Source organism: Triturus cristatus, chromosome 9 (genome assembly GCF_964204655.1).
Source record: "Triturus cristatus chromosome 9, aTriCri1.1, whole genome shotgun sequence".
NCBI classification, from domain to species: domain Eukaryota; kingdom Metazoa; phylum Chordata; class Amphibia; order Caudata; family Salamandridae; genus Triturus; species Triturus cristatus.
Window position 1 is genome coordinate 1214520460 of NC_140592.1, and position 15683 is coordinate 1214536142.

General features: G+C 47.1%; 1 protein-coding gene across 15 annotated transcripts in view; it reads right to left on the reverse strand.

Moving 5' to 3' along the window:
- Positions 1 to 15270, reverse strand: part of RBM25 (RNA binding motif protein 25) — a 341694-nt gene extending 326424 nt beyond the window's left edge. For 4 of the 15 annotated variants that reach the window (XM_085627266.1, XM_085627265.1, XM_085627257.1 and 1 more), the window contains exons 1-2: positions 14958 to 15250; positions 14600 to 14736 (exon numbers count right to left, since the gene is read on the reverse strand). In XM_085627266.1, the coding sequence (XP_085483392.1) occupies positions 14600 to 14632 (33 nt within the window). In that variant the 5' untranslated portion in view covers positions 14633 to 14736; positions 14958 to 15250. Of the gene's footprint in view, positions 1 to 14599; positions 14737 to 14957 lie in introns of all 15 variants that reach the window. The other 11 variants (XM_085627258.1, XM_085627256.1, XM_085627263.1 and 8 more) reach the window with 8 other exon arrangements.
- Positions 15271 to 15683: the final 413 nt, after the last annotated feature.

The window sequence follows — 15683 nt, forward strand, 5'->3', positions numbered from 1 at the left end:
TATTTTTATATACAAACCATTGGCCTAGAGTTCAGTTCTTGAGTGTGTGAGACCATTTGCTGACTGAGTGTGTGCAACAAATGCTTTACACTGTCCTCGGATACTGCCTTACTGCTCGACCAAGCTACCACTTTAGAGAGTACGATTATATCTAACTTTAGCCTCTGCCAAACCTCTGGGGACTGTGGACTCTGTACACCGTGTACCTATTTGGGAACAGTATATACAGAGCCACTTTCCTACAATGTGCATTTCTGAACTAAAAGTGAACAGAGACCATGGCAACTTACATCAGCTGCAAACGGTCAAGCATGTTACCAGTTTCTGGCATCCAACACTCGTTTTACTTAAAGTGCCTGGATCCAGAATAAACAAGCATTTGCAATGCAATAGGTCTCGCCCTTGTGAGAGTTTGAGCTATTGGCGTTGTAAATAACAATGCCTTTTATTTATGTTTTAAAGACCAAAACATAAATAAAAAAGGTATTATTTACAATGTCAATAGTTTAAAGTCACGTAAATGACCAATTGCATTGCAAATGCTTGTTTTTTGTTCTGTTGTGTGGTTTTGAGTGCTATCAGGATGTCAAAAGCTTCCTATAGCCACTCATAGTTTAACAGAATTTATTGTTTCCAGATTTGTACTGGATGTTAGTTGTGTTTCTAAGTGTTACAAATTGAGTTTGTTCCAAGGCTGATAGGTGGATGGATGTAAGGTGGTGTTAGGTGAGTCGCCTAGTGTAGTTTTATGTTGGAAAGCAAGCAAGTGGTGGTCTGACCATGTGACTGGAGTTAATAGTTTGAAAGGTAACTAGTTCCAACAACAAAGCACATACGGCCAGAAAGGTGCCACGTTCACATAACATAAAAGTACATGCCACATGAAGTTCGGAACACTCAGCTAATCAGAGCACAACGCACAGTATACGCAGAGATCACGCACTCAGCACGCACATCAGAACGCTTCACCCACTGGCTTTCATTGTGTTCACGCATGGTCGAGGCCCACCTGCATTCACCGTCAGGTGGCCCGATTTACAACCCCATGACTAGGCCTGCAATCCTTTCTGTAAAATAAGATCTGAATTGTTTTACGATTCTCCAAAGACTTTATATATGCACTTAGAATGAATGTATGTTGACAGCCCCACAGTTCTGTGGATGTTTCCTGGCCGAAGCGTTTAATTAAACCAACTGTTTCGGTTTTGCCAAATGCCTCATATTCCTGCAACAGTAGTATTTAGCGTATTCGAACTGGGGACCCCGATCTCTCCAGAGGTGTTCTCTGGATGGTCCCATTATCTTTTTTGGGAATAAGAACGGAGCTATCTCGACCAAGAAGTGATGTTTGCTCCTCATTAAGACAAACCCCAAACTGGGGGACCTCGCCACCTCAGAAGCTGGCCCCATTGCCCAGGGTGGATTGTTTAATGACCTGTTCGTTCGTGAACTGGGTAAATTTGTGGCTACTTTCAATAGACTGGACAAGGCCTAGGAGTCCATCAAACATCTTCACGGCAAGGGTTTTCACCGGGGCTGGCCGAGGCAAGGGGCGTTCAGCCAGCGGCTAACACCCTCCAGCCTCTGGCGGAGGCTATGACAATAGAAGGGGGCAATACCAGGATGCCTCGAAGTTCGGAAACGTCTACCCTCACCAAAGGTTATCCCAAACACCGGGGTTCAAGAGCCAGACACAGAGGTGGTGGCAACCAAGTCTCTGCTCAATGCCAGTGTTCATCTTTTACTTCAGCGCCGGAGAGCAGGTGGGGGGCTTCAAGAATTGGTTCATACTTGGTCGACCATAACCTCCGATTCTTGGGTACTACAGACCGTGCAAAGTTTACAAGTAAAGTTCCACGGCTCTCCAACCCAAAGGGAATCTCCCATCCCACTGGTCTTCTCGGCCGCAGGCAGAGAGTTGAAAGACTAAGAGGTAGCAGTGTTAACTCAGAAAAGGTGCGATTGTCCAGACATCCCCTCACCCTGCGGGTTTCATCAGCAATCTCTTCCTAGTGGAGAAGAGGAATGGCAGCCAACGGCTGGTCATCAACTTGGAAGAATCCAGGCAGAGACTGCAGGTGACGCCGAGGAGTCCTGGAGGGGTCAACCCACGGTGGACTGGTTCTAGAGCGCTGGGGGATTTCGCTAGGGCCGGTGGGCCACTCGAACTTGGACCGTAGGGGACAGGTGCAGTGGTGGATCCAGACGTCAGGTTTCTGTCCTCAGCAGGCTCAGAGGCTGTCTTTGGAGTTTCTTTTCAACAGAGCTGCTGTTCACAGGAGATCCGGTCTTTGTTGAAGGCCGTCAGTCATCCTAGGGTTCTGGAGGTCACTGGATGTAGGACAAGGTGACTTTTGGCGCAGGATCACTGGAAACTGCAGACGGGCCGGTAGGGCTGGGGCCAAGTCAGTTCGTCTCTGCAATCTCCTCTGCTGGGCGCCTTCTTTCGTCCTTCTTTGGTTGGGGAATCTGCCTTCTTGGTTCAGACCTTGCCCCTAAATACTGTTTTAGGGGGCGTTTTATTGGTCTCAAGATCAGTAGCTAATGGGCAACTGACCTTAGGGTTACTACACCCTTTGTGTGCTCACTCCACGTGCGGGAGTGGGCACAATCCGTAGTCCTGATTGGAGAGTGCCTGCCATCTGCAAGATGGTGGGCACTGAAGAGTTGGCTTCACCTTGCCTTCCCCACCTGAGGGGTGGGGTTGGCAGAGGTGGGGACACCTTCTGGGCGGCGCTAATTTTCCCCGCCTGTCATCCTGCCAAAAAGTCGGGGAGACAAGAAGGGGGCCTGCTCCTGATAGCAGGAGAGGCTGCAAGACCTTTGAACCCCCCCCCCCCCCCCCTGCCACAGATGGCTCTTCCTGGCCTGGGGGAGGAGTGACCACCTCCACCCAGGAAAGGCTTTGTTTCTGGGCTCAGGGCGCGAAGACTCCCACCCCAGGGGTCCAGAAACATGTCATGTAGTGGCAGGCTGGTGTGTATCAGTCAGGGAACCCACCAGAGGCAGTGGTTTTATCAGGGGGCATCTCTAAGATGCCCTCGGAGTACATCTTTCATTAAATCCCACACTGGCTGCAGTGTGGGTTTAATGTGCTGAGAAGTTTGATACCAAACTTTCTAGTTTTCAGTAAAGCCATTATGGTGCTGTGGAGTTCCCAGCACCATATACTCTTAATGGCATTACTGCACTTACTGTGTTTAAGAATTGGTCTAGACACTGTAGGGGTACAGGGCTCATGCAACTGCAACCTCACCGCCCTTTACTTTGTTCTACACCAACACATGCAGCCTGCAATGGCAGTGTGTGTGGAAAAGTACAGGGCCTCTTAGGGTGGCACAGTAAGTGCTGCAGCCCTAGGATGCCTTCCCTGGCCACAGTGCCCATGGTACCTTTTACAAGGGTCTGAAATGTGGCCGGAGAGGTGCCATTTGGGGGTACAAGTTACGTTTTGGGAAAGAACAGGCCCTGGGAACCCAATTGGCAGGGACCCAGGGCACATAAAGTCATAGTGCATCAGTAGTCTGGCAAAAAGTGTGTGGTGTGACGAAGGGTTACTGCAACAGAAACCCAACTTCCTACAGTCCCTACACATCAATTCCCTCTGAACTGTTGGCAGGCTCTTTAATAGTCAGGTGCTGGAACAAGGACGATGCAAAATGATGCGCCCTTTCAAAATGGACAGCGTAGCAGCGGTGCGCTACAACCATCAGGAGGGTACGCGACCCAAGACCCTCTCTGACCTGGCCAGAAGCTTCTGGGACTACTGCATCATGAACAAGGTGACAGTTGTACACCTCCCGGGAAAATCCAACCAAGTGATTGATTGGCACTCCCACCTCTAGCAGTTGAACTAGTCTTTTTTCTGGGCCCTTCAAGCCAAATGGGGCCCATTCTATGCACCTGTTCGCATCTCGCCTGGATAACCATCTCCCCAGGTACTTCAGTTGGCAACCGGACGGCCACAGAGGTTTTCCTCCAGGACTGGCACCTGGGACAGGAATACGCTCCCCCCGCCCCTCCCATTAGCTATGATAATGCTACTCTCGGCCCAAGTACAGAGACAAAAGGTGGAAGTGGTGCTAGTGACCCCGATGTGGAGATAGCAAGTCTGGATCCAATTCTTCTCGAACTTTCTTGGGATTTTCTAATCCCTCCACCCTGCTTTCGAGATCCCCAAGAAGAATTGCCATCAACAAGCAATGGAAGGGTCTCTACCTCTTATGGCATGTAGGATTACATGGAAAGCTGGAAAGTCCCAGGGATTTTGAGCCAAGCTGTGTCCCTCATCTCAAAGACATGGGCTGACAGCATCATCAAGCAATATAGATCGGCATGGACTAGAAGACTGGGCTGGTGTCCCCAACGACACCTGGATCCAGTGGGGCTGACAATGTCCAGAGTCTGCAATATTAGTGGGTCACACACCAGTTGGGTGGGGGTAAATCACCTGGCAGCTGAGCACCAGATTATCCCTTCCCCCATAACCTAAGTACTCAACGCTATGTGACATCAACAAGGTCCTCAGCCTTTTCTTGGCAGACCAACAAATACCTTTCAAGGTAGGAGATTTCAGCCAAGTTGGCCACCCTGTTGCACCAGATTTCATGTCGCAGGGTTTCGGATGTCAGAGCATTGGACATTACCGGTAGAGTATTTATTTACTCCAGAATGGCCTACTTTCCATCTCTCACATCATACAAAATGTAATAATTCTTGTGTGGTTTCTCACCCTTTCTTTGCAGATTCCCCAAAGTTGTATGCTGCAGTGTGCAATGAGACAATGAGTGGATATTTGCCCACATGGAGAAAGGCAACTGTTGACTACTCAGGAAGCTGTATAAGGCGGTCTCCTCTCCTACTATTGCTAGATGGGTTCGATGGGCTATGAGAGGCTGGCATTGATATTAAGGTATTTGGCGATTATTTGTTTAGAGGAGCCATGGCTTCTAAACAGTTCTCCCTCTCAGAGCTCACCTAGAAGACATACCTAATGCATTTGACTGGTCGTTAAAGTCTACCCTTAAGACGTTTTACTTTAAACCAGTTCCCAGCATTGCATCGCTTGTTATGGAGAAGCTTTAAACCAGCATAATCCACGCCTCCGGTTCAGACTTTGAATGAAAATTTTCCTATCATAACGAAAGTTTAAATTCTATTAAAAACAAGGAGGCGAGGATTAGCCCACCCATTAACTCATAAGGTTACAACCATCTGGGGATGAGACAATTTTGTATACGTGGGTATAGTCAGGTATTCAATTTGTTAGCATATGTTCATATGTAATGCATACGTAATGTAGTGATGTCAATTAAGAATACTGTGTACACTGCGTCTTGTCACAGGTGTGGGAATTTCACCTACATAGGTTTACTAGTTTTCTTCATATTCAGATGGGTCTAAACAGGACTGGAGATTAGGTTACTTAATTTCTGTCGCAGGAAGAAAGAGGAGGCAGCAACAGGGATGAAGGACTATCAAGGGGTCCCTGACTGTTGATTGGACATTGTTGTACTGTTTACTTTATCCCAGGGTTTATGGGAAACTAAGCATTATATTTGTTAACATGGCTGCTGTATCCTTAATAGAATTGAAACTTCATGATACAATAGTTAGCACATTTTTCTTTCTGTCGTCCTAGAACAACAAGCAATCTAAGAAACAAAAAGGTACTTATTTAGCATAGATCATTCATAAATTCGAACTGATTTACTCAAGAGTATTAGTCTGCAAGAGTATTTTTGTATTTGAATACTGTATTCATGGGTACAAGTGAAACCATCCCAAAATACCATTAATTCCATATGCAACGAGTAGAAGTAAAGAAAAGAGTACAACAGAAAAGGCTACAGTATAGAGCACGGCACTGGCAAATGATTTGCAGAAGAAAAAGAGTGGGTTTAAAGACATTGTTGACTTAATATTTTAGCGCTAGCATGGCTCCAAACTAGTATTTGTTGGAAATAGAGAGTTTAATTCAACTGTCTGGATCTAAACTCTTGATAGCAGAACTATGCTTCATCTTCAGATATGAACTGCAATAACAGAAAAATGTAGGCTAGGTCACAAAAAGGTGCCCAAAAGGTTATCATAAATTAGTATTATTGAAAAGAATAAAGGTTTCCTGGCGCAGGCGGCAAAAGGAGAGGATTTTTGGGTACATTGGCCTAAAATAGCCCGCTCTTCGAACCCCTGAAGAAGGCAACTAATGGCATATAGGCTTTCAGGTGCTCTGGAAGGGAACTCCATAATTTCGGACCAAGATAGGAGAAGGAGTGCCCTTTGAGAGACAGACGAGATCAAGGCACATCAAACAGAGAGCGATTCTAAGATCTAAGGGTTCGAGAGGAGCCGATAGGGCATCACCAGATCTGAATGTAGCGGGATCCTTAACCAGCTTTAGCCGTAACCAATGTGTAGCACAAACTTTGAAAGTATTGCGCCTGGGAATTGTGAGACAGTGCAACTCATGAAGGGGACAGGAGACCGAGGCAACTTTTGGAAGACGATACAAAAGCCTAGCGACCGCATTCTGCACCATCTGCAGCCGGCGGATGGGTGACTTGTCATGCCAAAGTAGAGCACATTACCATAATTTAGCCTAGACAAAACTAGAGCAGAGATCACAGTCCTTTGGTCTGAAACAGGTATCATTCACATCTTTGAGCCATTTAAGCACAGCAAAACACATGGCAGTCACTTTAGTCTCCTGAGGCTTCATGGTAACAACTCATCCAGGAAAAATACCAGATTTTTTACTTTCATTGAAGTCGGTAAAGTCCCGAGGGACACCAGTCAATATTGAGGGCCACAAAGAGGGGCGTTTGTACAGAATCACCCTCCTATTGAGCTGGAGTGAGTTTCTGTTAATCCACAATGAGATCTGGCTCAAGCCCAACTTCAGATCAGACGGTACTTGGACCTGTGCAGAGGACAGTGTGAAGATGCCTTCCGTATCCCAACAGGCTGCCCTATACAGTGTCCCCACACAACCAACTTAAAAGCCTCCCATTCAACCAGGGCCGTAGATGCGGTGTGCGCATTCTCAGTAAAGCATGCGTCCACTGCAGTGCGCAGCGAGTCTGCGAATGGCGGATCTTCCAAGGCCCAGAAGGTATCGGAGGTCTAAGTCTGTGGGGGCGGAGAGTCAGCAGCAACGGACTGTGGTCCAAATATGTGCGGCCCAGGTATTCGGTAGCGTGAGCGAGCGAGACAATAGTTTGTGAGCACCAAAACGTATCAGAGTGTGGAGGAGATGCAAGTGCGAGTAGTAGGAGTACTCCCTATCCCCAAGGTGCTGTAGGCACCATCCACTACCGCAACACTGCGGTCATATGGGTCTGTGCTCCCGCCGGGGGGCTGAGAACGGTCCAGTTGTACATCTGCCACACAATTAAAATCTCCACCAACCATCTGCCCCACCTCTGTGTGCGCTGAGAGGGATGCCAAGTACATCAGTTGGTTGTGATTGGGAGCGTAGCAGCAGCAAATGGTCATCTCCCGTCCTAGCAGTCGCCCTTCCACTAGCACATACCGTCTGTCAGGGTACGGGTCATTTCAAAGGGAACCCTGGATGCACCAACAACCCCCGGGCAACTGCAGAGTATCCAGTGGCATAAACCTGCCCCCTCCATCGTCTCCTCAACCGCCCCACCTCTTCTTGCATCAAATGGGTCTCATGCAACAGGGCAATCTCACTCCTCGGCTATGGATGTGGTCCGGGCTCAGCGCTACCCCATACCTGATCAGTCTGGTCCATCTCATGTTCAGGGGTGGTTCCAGCATGCTTCCCCCATGGCAAAACAGGGATCCTGGGCCCTCTCTCCGGGCCGCGGACCACACAGCCCCGTTGTCACCGGGCACCCAGCCATGTGCAGTCGTACCTCTGCAAATGAGTGGCTCAGTGTTCCACCATCCGACCCCACCTCAGTGCACAGCTATCCCCGCTGTCGCTGTCCGGTACACCCCAGTGTTGCCAGCCGTCCATGCCACTGCACCGTGACCAGTGTAGGCTCCTCCGCCCCACAGGTCTCGCTCACTTCTTCTCTTTAGGAAAAAGGCCCTGATCACACGATGTTCCGCCGAGCACAGGCCATCAGTCTACTGCATCACTCTGGTGGGCCCAACAACAGCAGGGGCCGTATCCAACCTCCAGGTGGGGACCACAGTCACCACTGACCCCCACGTACCGTCTCCATGTCCCTCAGGGTCTTCGCAGTTCTGGAGCAATAGAGGCCCTCACAGCAACACTGCTGCAGGCAAGACCGCAGCGCCACCATCTCGCCAGGGTCGACCAGCCTTTTTCTCAGCCCAGCCTCCAGGAGCTCCCTTGTCTCAGCACCTCCATCTCCACCTCCCCACAATGCTCAAGGCCATCGCCCCAGGCCCTTCTCTCCGTCAGCCCGGCCTCTGCACCAGGCGTGTCGAACCTCATCTGCCACGGGGCGAGGCCCAGGAGCATCCCATCACAGCAGGCCCGGTCCTCCCAGCCCAAGCTCGGCACACACCGCTCTTGCAGATGGGCGGCTCGAGCAGCCCTGCCTCGTCCCAGCACTCGAGGTCAGGGCTCCCGGCCTCGCCCCTATACTCAACCACCACTCGCCGGCGGCGGGGCCCAGGTGCCTGAATTCACTTCAAGTGCTTTGTCTCAGTCTCCCCTGTCGGGGACACCACGTTTGTGCAGGATAATTGCTGGGCCAGTGCGAAGCTCATGTGTCAGCCATCTTTGGCAGTACGTCATGCCAGAAACACCCCCTGGTCGGTTGTTCATGCAGTTTTGGGTGGAAATTGTTTTTAGTCCCAAATTTTGGTAGGAGCTCTACCAACAATCAACCATACTTCCAAGGATCCAGTACCTACGGGACACCATTTGGGAGGCGAGGGCTCACTCTATCAGAGGCCAGCAGCAGAGTCCAAGGCTTCTGGAGATTGTTATGTTTTTGTAGCACAAACAGAAGGCCAGTCAACTAGCCCTTGGAGTCTCTCTGATAGCCCTAGGTTCAAGGAGCAGGTCCAGCCCTCCTCCTCAAGGCAGGTCCGGGATTCTAGTGAAGAGGATCTCTGGGGGTCCAAAATTTATACTTTCCACCGGCCTTGGTGTGTGGGGAGACAGCATGTCCTACAATCACTTCTGGAAATTATTCCCTGCTCAATACTTCAAACAGTCGGGGTGGGAGGGGACAAAACATTGGTGTCTTGTTTGTGTGCGCAATGGTGGCAATCCCTTGCAAGTGTAAGTGGGGCAGGGCACAACTCACCCAGAGCCATCCTACCCACATCTGGTCGCTTCAGTGTCACTGTCCAGGAGGAATACACAAACTCCAACAGCAGAGCCATTTACAATCATGCGACTCAGGACACTGGTGTAATGCACAAAAAATTGGGATAGGAAAATGCCAACTTTCTAAATGCCCCAGATCTCTGTACTGGGCTTAATGTAGGACATTGTTCTGCATTCTGTCCATCAATTCTTCTTTTTGCAACTTTCTAAATGTGGCATTTTCAGAATTGTGACTTAGATCCAAAGATAGCACTTATTAAATGTAATAATGTAGCCCAGTGTTAGTCAATAGGAGAGATCGGCCTTACCAGAGTGAAAAACAACTTTAGGGGTCTTTCCCTGCCAGGACATGCAAAACGTCCTCTTTTAAATGCCACGCACCCGCCCTAGGAGCTGTTAGGGCCAACCTTAGGGGGAAGAAGTTTTAGCCCTGGGAAAAGTTTGTTTTCCAGGTTGAAATTGCAGTTTGAAACTGAACTACAGGCTGCAGCGGCAGGGCTGAGATGTGTTTTAAAGTGCTACTATAGTGGGTGGCAAAATGAGTGCTGCAGGTCCACTAGTAGAATGTAATTTACATGCCCTGGGTACGTGTAGTACCATATAGAAGGGGCTTCCAAATAAATTAAATAAGCAAATCAGATGTATGCCCCTTTTACCATGTTATAGGGGAAGAAAGCACAAGCACTTTAGCACTGGTTAGCAGTGGTAAAGTACACAGTCCTAAAGCTTACAAAAACAAATTCAGCAAAAAAAGGAGTGGGGGGCGACAGAACATTTGGAGGTGACCTCACCCAGAGAGCCAGACCCAACCAAGCGAAAGCCTTAAAACTCTACCCAGCCTCATTCCTCTATATTACTAATATCCTTATAGTGTACGATAAGGGCAATGCAACTGGAATTGCACGATTCTGAGGCCGCTGCTTAATTCACATAATTATAGATTTGCTGTATGTGCTAATCCATCATCTGCAAATTAACTTAAAAACTGTTTCTAGCTCAAACGAATCAAAAGTTACTAAAAATGTAGCGGTGTGTTCACGCGCAGTGGAAGGCCCTTCGCAAAGGTCAACTTGACATCTTTCATTTGCTTATTTCTATATTTATTTAAGCTAACACTAATAAGGTGACATTTTCTCCATACCGTATTACCATGTGTAAAAATGGCAAAAAAAATCCAAGAATACTTCATAAAAAGGGCCATATTATACCGCATAATTTGCCTTTTCTAGACATATTCTAGTCGCCCATACCGCATAATTTAATGCTATCTTCCTGCATTATTGCAGTGGCCATGGGTAGGAGCTACCGCAGCCTATTTGAATATTTATACAGACCAGAATAAAAAAATATTACCTATCTGAGATATCCCATGAATTCACAATTCATATTGATAATTCATAACAGTTTATGGAATGACAAGCACCACTGTCCCAAAGAGTGATTTTTATATGACACCTCAGCTATCAACCACAAGGGTCCAACAACGTTAATTGGATCCACAACTCAAGATATCCAAAATGTAAAAAATATTAAGTTTGAAACATACTGGCAAGTGGGAACGCGCACATTTAATGTAAGCTATCTGAACATCTATTTGGCATGGAAAAGGAGCATTTCAATGTCTGTTTGGAACTAGAGAGATTTTCAGAAGAGTAAATGATATGCCGCAGTATCTGGCTGAGGTGCGATAGGTGGTGCTCGGACCACTGCATTGCCATGAAAAAAAAAACCCTGTAATGTGACTTTTAAAGTGGATTGTAAATCAAACAACATTTTAGGCAATCACCTGAGTTTTACGAAGGTGTGTATGAATTTACTATGTGCACAACAAAAAAGTTCAATATAGTCGACCACAAAAAATTAAAATTAAAACATACATTACGCAAATGTACATACAGATGAATGAAATTAACTATTGAAGGTGGGACTGCTTGAAACAGAGGCCTTCATGAATAAACGTTGTTAGCCAATTATGAAGCTTGAAGTGCAGAGACAGCACTCACTAATCAACACAAGATCAGCACGTATTGGCTATGTTCGGCCTAGAATTATGTGGAACACCTTGCACCTCGTTAGCTCAGGTAATGCACAGCCAGTAAACAAAAATATATTCCAAAACATTGTTTTATCATTGGTACTCTTCCACATATCGACTGGAGTTCTTTACCTAGCTCTGCGAAAAAATGGTAAAATTAAATACTGACAAAAGAAACAAAGCAACCATTTAACCAAAATACTGTTCAATACTTTCACACCATCAATCTGTAAGCACCGAACACGAAACCGTTTAATACACTAGTATAGCACAAATATAAGAATTTAAAAACATTCACATTGATGAAAACTGATACATACTATATTGTATATATGTGTGCACCCCAGCCAGCCGCCCACACCTAGGTCACAAGTGGGCATCCCTACTCTGAACGGACTCTGTTCCATGCAGGTTACAGTGGGCTGGGGAATTTGGATTCTTCTCCAAATAAAATTAACAAACTGTTTGCATATAAACCACATAGCTGGGTATAATTTACCATGGAAGTATATTCTTAAAATAACGAAATAAATACAAATTAGAAATCAAACTTTTTCATTTAGTGTACAATTTCTAGCGCATCAATGTACCAAAGAGACTTCAAGAATAACATTGGAAGGAAAAATGTTCAGAATTGAGAAGTGGATAAAGATACAGCTTTTTATCAGCCAAACATCTTTACCAGCAGAAAATTCACACATTGAAAATTGTAACCCAAAGTACTAATTCAAAGTGGGTCTGATAGTTATAAAATACAAAGTGTTAAGAGTTTCTCAAGCAGGACCAGCATTATCACCAGACGGTCCTGGCGGTGTGCAGGGATGGGTGATATGTGATGTAAATACCATAGGGAAAGGGCTCAAATTGCCTGTCTGTACTGACTGGAGTATAGGTGTGCAGGCCAAGTCTTTTGAATCAACAACATCAAGATAGTTGTCAATCTTAACCTGGGTAAAATTGGATGGATGGTGTTAAGAGTAATAGCCCACATTTATTGGGAACGTATTGGGGCAATGTTGACTCCTTAGGTGTATTAACTAAAACTGAATAAACAGCAATTTAAAGACGTCCAGGATTGGATCTTTGTTGTCATGGATTTAAGGGGTTAGGGTTTTACTTAACTACGAGATGGGTGAGAATCAGAAGGACGAGGTCCCATCGCCTCGGGAAATTTGGGGCAGTGAAATAAGTACCCACACGAGCCATTGTCAGTGTGAGATTTCTAGTAAGGCCCATTACTTGAATATGATTAGCATGCATATTTATTTTGGGAGTAGATTGCCAGCTGAAGAAAAACCATAGGTATCCCACAAGATATAAACACGACCAACACCTCTTGTGATATAAAGGAATAAGGAATGGGGAGGAAGAGAAAGAATTTAGTCCACAAATGGAAGAGGTCTGGGGACTAAAAGCCTTTAAACCAAAGGTCTTAGGTGGCTATTCACCATCTAAGTAAACAGTTTAACGTCCAATAGCGCCTTATTTGTGCAAAGGATCAGAGGAAGGAAGGAAGGGCATACAGTCTACAGTGCAGCAAAATATTGGGGGCAGGTATCGTGCATAGGCCAATCTTTGGAAGTAGCCAGGAGTTGAATTAATCATGATCACTAAAATAAGTTTGCAGCTAAACACCACCAACAGTAGCAGCAAAAAACATTGCAGGCAAAATTCGTGGTGTTATGTGAAAAATCAGGAGGGGGTTGATCTGGGTGCTATGAACTATTAAGACGTTTGATGGACTAAAGTCCATAAAGTAATTTCTTCGGGCCTAAATTCCATCATGGAATTGATTTCGAAGGCAGGTGATTGCTAAAGTTCACCACTGGTAGTGATTCTTGGAACATGCATAGTTGGGAAGGGAGTGTCTAAGATCTATTATTGCAACAAAAAACGGATTAATGGTCATTGGAAACATTCTGCGCTCAAAGTCTTACACGCCCAGTATCCATAGTGGAGTAAAACCTTATGGAAGAGGGGGTTGCATCAGTTATAAACAGGAGAGACTAGGGCAAATGTTCATCAGCACTGTGAGGTTCATGGCTAATGTATAAGATTGAACTATTTCAGGTGCTGTTAGGGCCGGGCTTCGCTGTATCAATGAAGATCTCTGAAATGCAGAAGTGAGCCAAGGTCCAGTTCAGGAAGAGAATAGGAGCATGAAAGTCAGTAGGAGTGATTAGCTAACTAATGGAAGATGTGGCTGGCTATTATCCATCATTTGAAAAGGTTAATTGAGGCTATGAACCATCAACACTGAAAGAGCTTGTGTCTGTTGCTGGGGGAGGCCCTGGCCCATATTATACCATGAAGCCGAACATAGTGGCAAATAGTAGCGCCAAATAAGGAATGCAGTGATGGGAGTCGATATTTAGGAACCATGACCTTCAGAAGAGGCCTGGGGAAGAAAGGCCAACCATTATAATGGACTGTGATGCTTCAACCCATCAAGTTCCAAGACTTCTTTGTAAGAAAGAGGGAGTAGGAACCCGCTGTGTAAAGAGTATGATGTTACAGGTAGCGGAGCTTAATCATGACTGAAAGTTTTAAAGTGGTAAAGGTCCATCGTCATAAAAATGGTCCACTAATACTACCTCTGGCTAAAGGGATTGAGGGCGATCACGAGTGAGTCTGTTTCATGTCCTAATGTCTGTCAAAACTTACAAGTATGTTTACTAAAGTTCAAATTCATGGGAAGGCGGGGGAGCCAATGATTACAAATGGGACGGTTGAAAGAGGGAACAGCTCACCATAACAAGCTACTCGGGGCATATTAAGGTACGTCATCATTACAGGAGATGAACGGAACAGGTGAAGGGTCCAGCGCAGGGAAGCTTAAAATCCACACTTAAAGTGGCAGCGTGCAGTATCCAGCAATCACCACTGGATGTGGTCGGGATGTTGGGAGAGAATATAAAGCTGACTTTCTAGCCTACTGATAATTTCCACTAATGTGGGAATGTTTCAGTGCTGATGTGTAAAATTGGGGTATGTGACTGTATTAATGTGGAAGTTTTCGTACGGGACACATCTGGCGTTTCGTTCGCCCTATTTGAAGGAAGCCATCTGTTAGCAAGTGTTGATCGTGAGCAACAGGAGACGTTTCAGGATAGAAAGAGTTATGCTAGGACATCAGTAATGCAAGAAGCATAATGGGGGCTCCCGCTCCATCATCAAATCAAACAAACAGCCATTTCCCTCACTTGGGGGCGACAGGTTAACTATTTCACAGGCAATACAGTATATTACATTCTGAAAAAGGGTAAATAAATGAAAATAATCACTTTAAACGTCCTGAACGTCGGCAATCCCGCCATGCTTCCAGCCGCACGCGTTATCTACACGGGGGATCCCTCTCTCAGCAGGGAGGGGGCCTCACCGCCAACCCCGGGCCTCGGGAGAACGAGGCCGCAAACCGCCGCTGCACAGAGGATACAAAAGAACAGCGTTTCAATGGCAGCAGCCCTAAGCCTCCGACTACCCCTCCCCGCAGGCCCCGCTAGGGGCACAGGCGGCATCGCCGGCCCCCTCCCCACCATCTCTCGGCGGCCCCGGGAGCCCCCGCCCGCTCCCTGGGGCCTACCTTTCCCTCCCGCCGGCCTTCCCCCCTAGGGCCCTGAGCCTCCGCTCGCCCCCACTCACCCGTCCCTGACGGCTCGAGGGCCCACCTAGTCGCGGATCGGCGGCCTGGGGCTCGCGCTGGAACGCTTGGTCGCTAGGCCGCAAGAACACAGACAGAACAGGCAGAGCGCGGCGGCCGTCGGAAGGGGGGGCGGGGTCACGTGACGCACCCACGAGCACGGCAGTGCAGCCCGACTCAGAACAGACAAATCTCCCACGACCATAGAGTCTGAAGCAGGACGGGGGAGAGACAGTCTCTCACGTAAGCTCACAACGTGGGGCGAAGAGAGATGAGTGGCACGGCGCACCTCTCCGCAGGAAGTCAGCTGTGACGTAATTACGAAGAACACAGAGGACAGACTACGGTAGCGCACCCTCGTGAAATAAGATGAGGTTCTTGTGTTGTATCCTCTACTGTCTGTGCTGCCCCCTGGTTCGCCCCCATCCCAACGGGTAGGGGGACATGGCGAGACCGGGAGCCTTAGTGAAGGCCACCACAGGGTACTACGGTACCGCAGCCTCGTGAATAAGATCATTCCAATGTGCTGCATTTTCCACACAGCTGCTTCCTGGTGTGATTGTAGTTTGAAGTTCATTCACTCAAAGACACGTAGGATAGGCTGAAAGACGGACACAAACGGATATGAATGTGGATACATTTTATAATAGGAAATGGTCGTGTACTTTGAATGTATGGATCAACTGAAATAGTACGTATGTTACGGTTAGGTTATAAAATCAGACTGT